This window comes from Berghia stephanieae, chromosome 8 (genome assembly GCF_034508935.2).
Source record: "Berghia stephanieae isolate SIO BIC M18660-M18661 chromosome 8, UCSD_Bste_1.3, whole genome shotgun sequence".
Lineage (NCBI taxonomy): Eukaryota > Metazoa > Mollusca > Gastropoda > Nudibranchia > Aeolidiidae > Berghia > Berghia stephanieae.
The window spans coordinates 47,780,485-47,794,731 of record NC_088367.1 but is presented as its reverse complement, the minus strand read 5'-3'; the positions used below and the strand labels follow the sequence as shown (position 1 = coordinate 47,794,731).

The following is a 14,247-nucleotide window of genomic DNA, read 5'->3' as shown; positions in this document are numbered from 1 at the left end:
ATTTTTGCAAAACGCATAATATAATATTACTGATTATATGTGCAGATCGAAACTTGGGAACAGTGATGCCTGCCGGAAATGTCAGGCAGCCCCAGAGACCAGCGATCACATCGTCCTCCACTGTCCAGTAACTAAACTTGAAGGTGGCTACGAAACCATCCTTAGGGCGGAGGAAGACTTTAGAAGCTGGGACGTAGAAATAAATTTGGAGGTGTAGCCATACCTACTACTGCTGCTACTACTACTACTACTTCTACTACTACTACTACTACTACTACTACTACTACTACTACACACTACATACTACTATCTACTACTTTACCCCTAATACTAACTATACTACTACTACTACTACTACTAATACTACTACTACTACTACTACTACTACTACTACTACTACTACTACTACTACTACTAATACTACTACTGCTGATTATCCCAACACTTACATTGTATTGACCATTCTCCGCCTTGCCAAAGTTTCTGAGGGATGCATGATAAGAATTTCCGTTTTTGTAGTCTATCTTGATGGCCAGATCAACCCCGGCCAAATACATTTTGCCTTTGTCTTTCTGTTGGAACCCGTGGACCTAGAGGGAGTGAGGAATAGGGAAAAAAAAAAAAAAAAAAAATATATATATATATATATATAATATATATATATATATATATATATATATATATATATATAGCCAAACACTGACAATATGCTTCAACAGTCATGACGTCACTTCCCTAGTAATGACGCATGGCAACTTAGTAACTGGCTCTAAACTATCGGAACAATGACGGACGCCCTTATTTCTCCGAGAAGCACAAAAGCGTATCCGGATGCAAAAAAAAAAACATAAATCTGGTCATGTTTTGACTTTTGCACATTCTGATCACAAGACATATGAAAAGTCCTAGCCAGCATGAAGAATAAAAAGTACCGATTTTCTTTGTTTAGAACCACGATGGCCGCCGTTGCTGGGCGACGTGACATCAGACTATTGAATCCAATAGTTTTTTAATAAACAAAGCTATGTGTAACCTTGGACGTTTATAGTCTGGTTAATGCAGTTTAGTGAGAATTACTAACTCATGAACGCGGATGGCAAAAGGCAATAACACAGACCTTAGTGACCTCAACATCATACTATCTATACAGTATCACCTTGCCAAGTCATTTTGATAAGCAAACACAAACTATAGAAGGTTACCCTCATTGATTTCATGTGTTTAGGTAAAATATTCACAACATCCGCTAGCCTGATTAAACGTACCAACACACAAGACTGTAACCTGTAACGTTGATAGCCTGATTGATAGAATTTAATGAGAACTAATCCTACTGTATGGATGTGAAACTTGGAACGCATCACAGGCATGTATAAGGAGGGTACAGATTTTCGTAAACAGGTGCATGCGTAAGCTACTCAGAATAAAATGGATGGATAGAATAAAAAATGAAGAAGTATGGAAAAGAACACAGCAGAAACCAGTGGGAGAGGAAATAGGAAGAAGACGATGGAGATGGATTGGACACACGCTTAGAAAGAACGACTCCACTATAACAAAGAAAGTATTGGACTGGAACCCCTAGGGCAGAAGATCAAGGGGAAGGCCACGAGGAACATGGAGAAGAATTAAAGAAGCTGATATACAGAGAAGTGGTAAGACCTGGAATGAGATTAAAAAGATAGCTCAGGATAGAGAAGGATGGAACCTTTTTGTCTGTGGCCTATACCCTGACCCAGGGTGAAAAAGGCAATGATGATGATAATGAATCATTTATATGGCCGTCTAAAAAAAAAAAAAAAAAAAAAAGAAATGAACTGAGTGAGGTCAACTTCAATCCTTCTCTATAGATAGTATGCGCTTGGCTAAGAAGCCCACAAAATTGCCATCTGGAGATTTAACGGACCAACATACAAAACTATGTGTAAACTTAAACGTTAAAAGTCAGTAGGAGAAGGTCTGCCTTTGGTGACCATTTTTACCTTAAACTCACAACTTCCGATGTTTTTCTTCTTCCTGTTCTCCAGACCAGAGGTGAAATGGCTGACCAGGAATCGACAGGGCAGAGAGAAACTGTAAGCGTCGTTGGGGTTCAAGGTCGTCACCATGGGGTCGTTCACAATCTCTGTGTAAAACTCACCTTGGGGACGATAGATAACAAGAGTGAAAGACAGATATGTGGGGGAAAAGGAGGGGGGTCGGGTGTGTGTGTGGGGGGGGGGGAGGGGAAGAGGATTAGGGGGTGGGGAAGAGGATTGGGGGGGGAGGATTGGGGGTGGGGGGGGGGGAAGAGAGGGTTGGGGGGAGAAGGTGGGGGGGTGAAGAGGGTTGGGGGGGGGGGGGGGATAGGTTATTATCTCTGTAATAAAAAAAGTAAACAAAAATGAAAATAATATTATAACAACTTCAAAAAAGAGCAAAATACTAAACACAGACGGTTTCGGGCTCAAACCCCTTCTTCAGCCAACAACATCAACAACAACAACAACAACAAAAACAATGAAAACACGAGTATATTATTAGTACTACGACAGGGTACAGACAGAGAAAGTGTAGGAATCATTGGGGCTAAAGCATGTGACTATGGGATCGTTCACAATCCCTGTGTAAAACTCACCTTGGGGATGATAACAAGAGTGAAAGACAGATATGTGGGAAAAAGGAGGGGGGTGTGAGGGGCGGGGGGAGGGTTGTGGGGAGGGGGAAGAGGGTTGGGGGGGGAGAGGGTTAAGGGGAAGAGGATTTGGGGGGGGGGGTTGCGGGGTGGGGGGGGGGGGAAAAATAGATTATTATCTCTGTAAAAAAAAAAGTAATAAACAAAAATGAAAATAATATTATACCAACTTCAAAAAAGAACAAAATACTAAACACAGAAGGTTTCGGGCTCAAACCCCTTCTTCAGCCAACAACATCAACAACAACAACAACAACAACAACAAGAACAACAAAAACAACAATTAAAACACGATTATATTATTAGTACTACGACAGGGTACAGAGAAAGTGTAGGAATCATTGGGGCTAAAGCCTGTGACTATGGAGTCGTTCACAATCTCTGTGTAAAACTCACCTTGGGATGATTACAAGAGTGAAAAATACACGGATGTGTTTAAAGGTGGGGGGGGGGTTGACACGGGGGGGGGGGGTCAAAATAGATTAGTATCTCCGTAAAAAAATAAATAAATAAAGTAATTAGCAAAAATGAATATCAGATTTTATTTTTAAAAAGACTAAAATACAAATCACGGAAGGCTCAAACCCCTTATTCAGCCAACCATAACAACAACAGCAAAACAATTAAATATAACTATATTACTTAAAAACCAAGATATAATAGACGGTAGAGAAAAAGTAATGTATTTATTTTTTATATGGTTTTGCTCACCGACTTCTCCTTCTCCTCCTCCTCCTCTTCCTCTCTCTCTCTCTCTCTCTTTCTCTCTCTCTCTCTCTCTCTCTCTCTCTCTCTCTCTTTTTAATTATTGTTCTTACTGTTTGCCAATCTCTTTCTTCCTCTCCTTCCATACCTCTTCCTCCCCCCCCCCTCTTTCTCTCTCTCTATCTCTATCTGCATCTTTCTCTCTGTCTCTCTAGCTTTTCACCTCCCTCTCTCTCTCTCTCTCTCTCTCTCTCTCTCTTATATATATATATATATATATATATATATATATATATATATATATATATATCTCAGTCTCTCTCTTACTCTCCTCTCCCTCTCTCTCTCTCCCTCTGTCTCTCGCGTCCCCTCTCTCTCTCTCTCTCTCTTCTCCCTCTGACGTGCATTCTTTCTATCTCTCCGTCTCTGTGTGTGTGTGTGTGTGTGTGTGTGTGTGTGACCTATCTCTCTCTCTCTCTTACTCCCTCCTCTCTCTCTTTGACCTCTCTCTCTCTCTTTCTCTCTCTATCTCTCTCTTTCTCTCTCTCTCTTTCTCTCTATCTCTCTCTCTTTGTTCATGTCTCTCTCTCTATCACTCTATCTTTCCATTTCTTTCTCTTTCTCTCTCTCTCTCTCTCTCACACACACACACACACACACACACACACACACACACACAACTCACTCACTCACTCACTCACCCTCTTCATTCTCCAAAGTTTAATAAAGAATAAACAAACAAATTTTTTACCGATGTTCCATGTCGGACACGACGTTGGAAATCATGGTTCGCCAGCTCTCTCTCTCTCATCTGCGAGTTTCGCACATTGATTTATGGGGCTTCCTACGTACGCTGCGACATTTCCAAGCCAGCTTGTCCTTCTTCGTCCTCGACCATGCCTGCCTTCTATCTTTCCCTCTGCAATGGTCTTCTGTAGTGAGTCGTGCCTTCTGATGAGGCCGAAATATCGGGTTATCCTCTTTCTAATAGTTCAAATGATCGTTGTTGATAATATTCCTAAAGTTTGGAGTACTTAATGATTTGCTGTCTTTTCCTTCCTGGATACCCTTGCAATTCTTCTATAGGTTCACATCTCAAATGCTCTGATTTTCTTTTCTAGTGTCTTTGTCAGAGACCATGTTTCACATCCATAAACACAAACAAACAATACTGTTTGTAAAAACAATCTACTCACTTTTCCTAAAACAATTGAGCATTCCTTTCCCATATGGGTGACGTTTCTTGGTGCAGACACACTTGTCACCTTGGCCTTTTGCATGGCGTTCAAGGCATCTCATACCTTCCAATCCGCATTGCTCATCGCCTCACTCTCTTTCTTCCGCTCCTTCCCTACCTCTTCCCTCGCCCTCTCTCTGTCTCTCTCTCTCTCTCTCTCTCTCTCTCTCTCTCTCTATATATATATATATATATATATATATATATATATCTCCCTGGCTTTTCATCTGTTTCTCTCTATCTATCTGTCCCTCTCTCTCTCTCTCTCTCTCTCTCTCTCTCTCTTGCACTCTCTCTCTCTTTCTCTCTCTCTCTCTCTCTCTCTCTCTCTCTCTCCCTCTTCATTCTCCAAAGTATAATATAGAAAAAAGTAAACAAAAACAAACAATACTGTTTGTAAAAACGATCTCCTCACTTTTCCTAAAACAATTGAGCATTCCTTTCCCAAAAGGGTGACGTCTTTTGGTGCAGACACACTGGTTACTTTGGCATTTTGCATGGCGGTCAAGGCATCTCAATCCCTCAGATCCGCATTGCACACCGCCCCCTGAAGGAATAAAAAAAAACAAGAGCTTTTATATAGCGCAATCATATCCACTAAATGTGCTCAGAGCGTGTTACAAAAGGTCCCTGACCAACATTAACACGTAACATGTAGAACGAGACATAACGTTTGTTAGGAGATATTATTACAAATTTTCCGACAGAGACAACGCTGTTGACGGTCAGGTATTCATTTTACACCTGAGTAGGTGAGAGAATGTAAGTAAAGAGTCTTTTCCAAGGATTCAACTATGCGCCGAGCGAGGCTCAAACCCAGGACCTTCCGACACGAAAGCGAGTGTCATACCACAAGACCATATAGCCGCATGGTTGAACTATTTAACATTTTTAAGCGCCTTTGGAAAGTTTTAGGGGGGTTGAATGTGTATCTCGTCATTTAGAAGGAAATGAGATGCAATCCAACACCCAACCTGAAACCCCCTCAACCATGTCTTTATCTGGCAAAACTCGTGGTTGTCGCCGTCCAATCAGTCTCAACTCAGTGAATCAAATAAAGACAGCAGAAGCATTGGTCAGATCTGATAGAAGAACTTCTCTTGATGAGACAGGCAGGTACAAATAGGCATTGAAACGACTGAAAGCAAGAACGGAGTACCTATTCGTCCTTCAGGTCGTATTCTTAAAATGTGTCTAGCCGACCTTCAGTGCTTATGCAAATGAGGTAGGCGTGCAATACGCACAAGGCAATTGACGGAAAGGCCGTTTTTTTATTTTTGTAACCCATCGTCTCAAAACGGTATTATGTCAGAACGAACCACATGCTTAAAAGCCGAATTTAATGTTAAACTAGTCAAAAATATAAATTGTTGGCATTCGCAACATAAAATATGGTCGCCATTCTCCTCAATAAATCATATAAACTCAAAACAAATCTAATATTTCTGGCTATAAAATAAATTTTCAACATCTTAACAAACCCGACTTAATACCGATTTGAGGCGAATGTTCACATTTGTCACAGTATTTTTATATGTATTAAATTAAAGGTTATTGCCCTCCCATAAATCGGATTGTTATTACAGTGACCTATATATGTCACTGCTTCCGTGGCATTTTGTGTGCGCCCATGTTATCTATGTGTATTTAACTGGAATTACAAAATCGGAGTTTTCAGTCCTTCACGCTTCACTTTTTTAACGACTGTTGAAACGTAAGCATCGTTATGAGTATGAGTAGAAAAAAAAGCATATTACTCTCTCTCTCTCTCTCTCTCTCTCTCTCTCTCTCTCTCTCACACACACACACACACACACTGTCTATCTATCCAGCTATCTATCTTTTCTAATTTCTTCCTCTTTTGTTTTCTTAAAAACCTTTCTCTCTTTTTATCTATCTCTCAATTTTATTCTCTCCCCCCTCCCTCCCTCTTTCTTTCTTGACTTTTGTCACATTTCTTTTCTCCTTGTCTCTCATTCTTCTTCCTCTCTCTTTCTTTCTTCTCATATCCCCCCCCCCCCCCCCCATAAATCTCTAATGTTCCCTATGTCGGGTTGTCTCTCGCTCCTTTTAAGTCTTTTCCTCTATTTCGTCGTCTCGTCTTCTCTCTCTCCCTCCCCCCCCTCTCTCTCTCTCTCTCTCTCTCTCTCTCTCTCTCTATCTATCTATCTATCTATCTATCTCTCTTTTTTTTTCTTTCTTTCTATGTTAAAAAAATTGACCTTTGGTATAGCGCAATAGCTACTCAATGTGCTCAAAGCGCTTTACAAGGGGTCCCTGACCAACAGCAACAACATATAGAACGAAACATGACGCCTCTTAGGCGTATTTATATGTTTTTTCTGACAACGCTGTCAACTCATTTTACACCTGAGTACGATGAGAAGTGAGTAAAGAGCCTTTTCCAAGGACTCAGCTATGCCCGAGCGAGGGTCGAACTCAGGACCTTCCGATCCAAAAGCGAGTGTCATGCATATCTTATCTATCTATCTATCTATCTATCTATCTCATTCAATTCCAGTCTTCCTCTTTCATTTTCTCTACCACCTATATACATATTTTACACACACAAACTCACACACACACACACACTCGCTCTCCTCTCTCTCTCTCTCTCTCTCTCTCTCCCCTCTCTCTCTCTCTCTCTCTCTCTCTCTTCTAATATGTATATTATACACTAGTATATATATTATATATATATATATATATATATATATATATATATATACATATATATATATTTCATTTTTCCTTTAGGACTATTCTCTGATTTTCTCTCTCACTCCTGTCTTTTCCTTTGTATTTTCATCTCTTTATCTCTCTATCGTCCTCTTTTCTTTAATTCCGTCACCCTCTCTTTGCCGCCCACCTCCCCCTCTCTCTCTCTCTCTCTCTCTCTCTCTCTCTCTCTCTCTCTCTCTCTTCATCGTTCCTCCTTCGCCTATCCCCCAACTCGATCTCTCTTTTCTTTATTTTTCCTCACTCTCTCTCTCTCCCTCCCCCCCCCCTCTCTCTCTCTCTCTCTCTCTCTCTCTCTCTCTCTTTCTTTCTTTCTTTCTTCCCCCCTCCCCATTTGTTCTCCAATTTCCTGTCTCACCCCTGTCTTTTCCTCCTCTTTATCTCGCTATCCTCCTCTTTTATTCTGGCACTCTCCTCTCTCTCTCTCTCTCTCTCACTCTCTTTCTCTCTATCTATCTATCTATCTATCTATCTATCTTATCTATACTTCTTCTCTATGTCTGAGTGGTCTCAAACGCGTTTCATCTGGGATATGGTGTCACCTTCTCTGATCCATTATTGTTTTTAAAAAAGGAAAAGAAAAGAAAAAAATAACAAAAGGGGACAACGACACAGATTACACCGCACCCCGCGACTGCAACATCATAAATTATAACCCCCTTAAAAAAACATACACTTCCTGGCCGCCTGTACGACTTAGAGTTGCCAACCACCGAAGAATTAAAATACATTCGGAAGACCTAAAAAGTTTTCGTCGTGAGCTTGCTATGGTAATGAATCGAGATATTGAGGCGGTGGTGGTGGTGGGAATCATGGAGGTAGAGAGAGAGAGAGAGAGAGAGAGAGAAGAGAGATAGATAGAGAGAGAGGGAAAGAGAGAGAGAGACAGAGAGAAGAAGAAGAAGATCACGAAAGAGAGGAATAGACAGAGAAGGAGCAGTGAAACCCGACAGAGGAAACAAAGAAAAGTGTGAAATAAGGAAGAAAAATGTACCACTATGTGCAATTGTGGTGGTATGACACTCGCTTTCGGATCGGATTGGAAAATCCTGGGTTCGAGCCTCACTCGGCTTATAGTTGAGTCCACTTTTACCGTACTCAGGTTTAAAATAAGTACCAGGCCGTTAACTGCGTTGTTCTGTCTGAAAAAATGTAATATCGCCTAACAGACACCATGTAGGATGTTAAGTGTTGCTGTTGGCCTGTGACACCCTGTAAAGCGCTTTGAGACTTCGAGCGGATATTGCGCTATATAAAAACTCTCGTTAGTATTTGTGACAATGGTAGAAATTGCAGTGATATTGTTCTTGTTCCGACGATGATGAAATGATGGTAGTGGTGGTGTCACTGATCTAATGGTAGGTATAATGCTATTGTAGTGATATTGATTGTGGTGTTGATATTTATGATATTGTGCAAATGATGGTGGTAGCGATTCTGATGGTAATGATTATGTTGTAAAAGTGCTTGTGGTAATGATGATGATGGTTTTAAAATTGATGTGGATCGACGTTACTTATTTTCAGGTCTGATAACCATTTCCTTATGGGCTCATTGCTGTAATGGAAATCTCAAAAAAAAATGACGCATTATACAACAATGTTAAACTAGGCCCATAAGTGGGTTCGGATGTCAGACCTGCGTGTTTGTGGATGCTTTGTTAACCTACAATGCAGCACAAATCCCTTTCGAAATGGTATTCTTTTTTTCCACTATAACACAATAAGTCGAATGCTTGGCAGGTCTGTATCACTGCGTACATAGACACACGTTAGTTGTAAAAATATCTATTGAAATACCACCTTGAATGGTGATAAGCCAAATTACACATCTGGAATACAAAATTTGCATACAAAGTTGTTTGAGTACAGAATTATTGATACAAATCGTGGATTTATTTTTCTTGTAACCATCGTTTAAAATATATCAAGCTTTTTATGTATATATTTCCGTCTTTTTATTTTTTAATTTAAAACTAAAGTTAGGAATTTGTTTTTGGCCGGTAATCGTACCTTTATCAGCCTTATTAGACCCCTGCCCAGATCAAAACAACAACCCCAACACCCCTGACAACATTACCCCTTGTTCTGAGTTTAAGAACATAGGCAAATTATTGTTCTTAGGCCGAACTGGGCTTTTATGTTCTGTATCATCCTATTTCACCCAGTTTCAACCCGTAGAAATTTTAAAGCCCAGCCCGTTGACATTCTAACTTCTCGTCAGGGCAAAAGTGGATACCAAATACTTAATAGTATTAGCTAACGAATGAAGTACTGAAAATATTGAGGACTTGGTATTGTGTCCTTTATTAATCTTTAATATATTTGACATCGTATATGTAGATTAGATTAAATGCAACGTTGTGCTTTCGGCTTTGGAATTAATTTGCGTGTTGTAAAGCCGCCAAATTCCATACCGTCTATACCATTACCTCGTTCACTGCCACTAACGCATTGAATTCTCCGTGAATTAAATCTACAATTCTGTTATACAGCTCGTCTACTCAAGACGGTACAACTTATAACAAAATTTTCTGAAGTTAAAGGACATGTATCGACATTGTTCAAATAAATGAAAAATGTTGGCTAAATTCAAGCCAATATTGATGGCCCTCACTGAATTATCAAGATATTAATATTCTTTAAAAACTGCTTCTTAAGAGATGTTTTTGGGCTGCTTATATTACTATGACTAATATAATATTTTTGACAATTTTAATACTAGTCATTTAAAACAAATAGTTTTTGAGTGTTAAACCACTATCATAGATAGAAAAAATGTAATTAAGGCAAAACACCCCCCCCCCCACACACACACACACACACACACACACACATAACAAAAAAAACCCTTTTTTACAAAGAAGAAGAAGAAGAAAAATTTAAAAAATCAAGCCCCCCCCCCTACCCCCCACTCCCCAAAAAAGAAAGAAAAGGAAAAAAAGAAAAGAATACCTGACGAATCTTCCTCTGTACCCAACCAACCCAAACTTTCGAGCAGGCATTTGTATGGGATACTTGCCAAAAGGAGAACACGAAAATAGTTCCTAATAAGGAAACGATCACCATTCTGGGAAAAAAATCATATCCCAGAAGAAAAAAATAAAAAAAAAAATTAAAAAAACAACCCCCCCCCCCCCCCCCCCACCACACAAGAAAAAAAAAAAAAAACAACCCCCCCACAAATACACACACACACGAAACTAACACATACACGCACACACACACACACACACACACATATATATATATATATATATAATATATACTATATATATATATATATATAATATATATATATATATATATATATATATATTATATATATATATACATCAACTGATTATTTGACTCACTAACAAAAAAAGTTAAGACGATACGGATATATCATGTAATTACGTAGAATCGAATCTAGCTCAGTCCAAACAGAAACGGAATAGTGCCAGCTGTAGTGTGAAGTACGAATAGTGCAAGCAACACTATTTGTCCTTACGGACGGCAATGGCGGTTGATGCTATTCGACCTTAAGGACGAATAGGGCTACCCAGCAAGTCGACGAGTTAGACTGGATTTGGAGACGGAACAAGTACTGTTTCTTCATGAAAATATCCGTCCACACACACACACACACACACACACACACACACACACAAGTGTCAGGAAAAGGGAGGTAATCCATGGACAACGCTGTCTCACCCTTCGTATTCACAGACTTGACACTCACTTTCAAGCTTCAATATTTTTGGTCCATTAAAGGAGGCAATGAGGCATTGAAGCGACTAAAAGCAAGAATTCGACGAGTTAGACAGGATTTGGAGATAGAACGAGTACTGTTACTTCATGAAAATATCCTTACATCACACATACACACACAACACACACACACACGCACACACAAGTGTCAGAAAAAGGGAGGTAATCCATGGACAACGCTGTCTCACCCTTCGTATTCACAGACTTGACACTCACTTTCAAGCTTCAATATTTTTGGTCCATTAAAGGAGGCAATGAGGCATTGAAGCGACTGAAAGCAAGATTCGACGAGTTACACAGGATTTGGAGATGGAACGAGTACTGTTTCTTCATGAAAATATCCTTACACACACATACACACACACACACACACACACACACACACACACAAAGTGTCAGGAAAAGGGAGGTAATCAATGGACAACGCTGTCTCACCCTTCGTATTCAACAGACTTGACACTTTCAGACTTTAAAATTAAAAAAAAAAAAATTGAGCTTTTATATAGCGCAATATCCACTTAACGTGATCAAAGCGCTTTACAAGGGGTCCCTGGTCAACAGCAACATTTAACATGTAGGACGAGACATGACGCTGTTAGGCGATATTACAATTTTTCGGACAAAGACAACGCTGTTAACGGCCAGGTACTCATTTTACACCTGAGTACGGTGAGAAAATGTGAGTAAAGAGTCTTTTCCAAGGACTCAACTATGCGTCGAGCGAGGCTCGAACCCAGGACCTTCCGATCCGAAAGCGAGTGTCAGACCACTAGACCACATAGCCGCACGACTTTCCATATTTTTGGTCCACTGAAGGAGGCAATGAAGGGACATCGCTTTGAAGATGATGAGGAATCCAAGACAGTAGTGAAAAATTGGCTCAACGTTCGGTCAACTCAGTTTTAAGAGGACGGAAAACACGACCTTACAGATTGGTGGACAATGGCTATCGAGAGAGGCGGAGATTGTATTGAGAAGTAGCATTCTACTCAACTAATGCCAAGCTTTAGTTTGAGGGAAAATGCATGGTATGCTTCAATTTGTTTCAAAGTAATGAGCAGAGAGCCCCATCACTTTTTTACTCACCCTCGTATAATTATCAAAAGAATAAAATTATACCTTTTTTCTGTCATGTGACAAATTAGATGTATTTTTTTATCGAGCTTTATATAGCGCAATATCCAATAAATGTGCTCAAAGCGCTTTACAAGGGGTCCCTGGTCAACAGCAACATTTAACATGTAGGACGGGACATGCCGCCTGTTAGGCGATATTACAATTTTTCGGACAAAGACAACGCTGTTAATGACCAGGTACTCATTTTACACCTGAGTACGGTGAGAGAATGTGAGTAAAGAGCCTTCTCCAAGGACTCAACTATGCGCCGAGAGCGAGGCTCGAACCCAGGACCTTCCGATCCGAAAGCGAGTGTCATACCACTAGACCACATAGCCGCATATGTATTTCCTCTAGAAGGTGTGAAAATAGAATGGAAGATATATGGATTATATTTAGATACGACTATTTTTCTCTTTTCAGAATTAAATTCATTTCAGAACAATACCAACCAGCCACAGCTCTGTGTGGCTATGTGGTCTAGTGGTATGACGTTCGCCTTCGGATCGGAATGTCCTGGGTTTGAGTCCCGCTCTGAGCGGTACATAGTTGAGTCTTTGAAAAAGGCTCTTATTTTCACTTTCTCTCACTGTACTCAGGTTTGAAATGAGTACCTGGACGTTAACAGCGTTGGATCTGTCGGAAATAATTATAAAATCGCCTAACAATCGTCACGTCTCGCCCTACATGTTTTGCGGCTAGGGAACCCCGTGTAAAACGCTTTGAGCACGTTGTGCGGCCATGTGGTCTAGTGGTATGACACTCACTTTCGGATCGGAAGGTCCTGGGTTCGAGCCTCGTTCTCGGCATAGTTGAGTCCTTGGAAAAGGCTCTATAATCACATTCTCTTACCGTACTCAAGTGTAAAATGAGTACTTGGCCGTTAACAGTGTTGTCTTTGTCCGAAAAATTGTAATATCGCCTAACAGGCGTCATGTCCCGTCCTACATGTTAAATGTTGCTGTTGACCAGGGACCTCTTGTAAAGCGCTTTGAGCACATTTAGTGGATATTGCGCTATATAAAGCTCAATTTAAAAATATTTTTTTTGTGGATATTGCGTTATGAAAAAGCTCGAGTGTTTGTTTGGGTTTGTTTTGTTTTTTATCGTTTTCCAACTTACCACCGGATGTGATAAAATTTAAAGACGTTGAACTTCCGCAAATACTGAGGAATATCCCAGAAATTATCAGAAAATCTCGGAATGAAAACATTCCAAAAGAAATCCGAAGAGGCTGGCAGACAAAAACCACACACAAACAGAAGGATCACGTCTGCTTTGAGAGTTAGACCAGACCAAAATGATTCCAAGTATCCCGGAAATTTCTTGAATCTTCTTCACGATTTCAACACAATATTCATCGTCATAATTGTTGAAATTATGCTTGCCTCTAATAACGGACGGCTGTTAAAAAATCGTCAATATATGATCATAAAGTGTGACGTAATGTTTTAAGGTCGATTCACATCCAACGTCAAACTGTCACTGTAGTTCGAACAGCTTCAAACACTTTACCATTAACTCACTTAAAATTTTCTTCTCTTCTTCTTCTTCTTCTTCTTCTTCTTCTTCTTCTTCTTCTTCTTCTTCTTCTTCTTCTTCTTCTTCTTCTTCTTCTTCTTCTTCTTCTTCTTCTTCCTCCTCTAGTGAAAGAAAACTTCAATTTAATCAACAAAGACAATCATGTTGACGTTTCGGGTTTCCCCTTTATTAATAGTGTAAAGAAAGGCAAATTTGAAAAGTATGTTTGTCCGAGATGTAAAGGAGAAATCAAAAATGTTCAGATTCTTGAATTCATTTGACATTTACAAGCTACTTCTATTTATTTATTTGTTATATGCTTGTAGAAATATATATTTATTTATTTATGTATTTATTTATTTATAAAAATGTATGTTCATTTATTTAGTTATTTATTTGTTTATTTATTTACATATTTATTTTTATACATATTTATTAATTTATTTATCTATAGAAATATCTAGTTATGTTTTTCACTTGTTTGTTTCAAGTAGTAAACTTTT

The 14,247-nt window shown here is 39.5% G+C and overlaps 1 protein-coding gene across 2 annotated transcripts in view; it reads right to left on the bottom strand.

The window, feature by feature from the left end:
- The window catches only part of LOC144977871 (uncharacterized), a 29,991-nt gene extending 16,414 nt beyond the window's left edge, over nucleotides 1–13,577 (bottom strand). Inside the window, exons 1-4 of one of the 2 annotated variants that reach the window (XM_078923270.1) lie at nucleotides 13,346–13,577; nucleotides 5,032–5,163; nucleotides 1,983–2,140; nucleotides 450–590 (exon numbers count right to left, since the gene is read on the bottom strand). In XM_078923270.1, the coding sequence (XP_078779396.1) occupies nucleotides 450–590; nucleotides 1,983–2,140; nucleotides 5,032–5,163; nucleotides 13,346–13,436 (522 nt within the window). In that variant the 5' untranslated portion in view covers nucleotides 13,437–13,577. Of the gene's footprint in view, nucleotides 1–449; nucleotides 591–1,982; nucleotides 2,141–4,575; nucleotides 4,601–5,031; nucleotides 5,164–13,345 lie in introns of those variants that run through there. The other variant, XM_078923271.1, reaches the window with a different exon arrangement.
- Nucleotides 13,578–14,247: the final 670 nt, after the last annotated feature.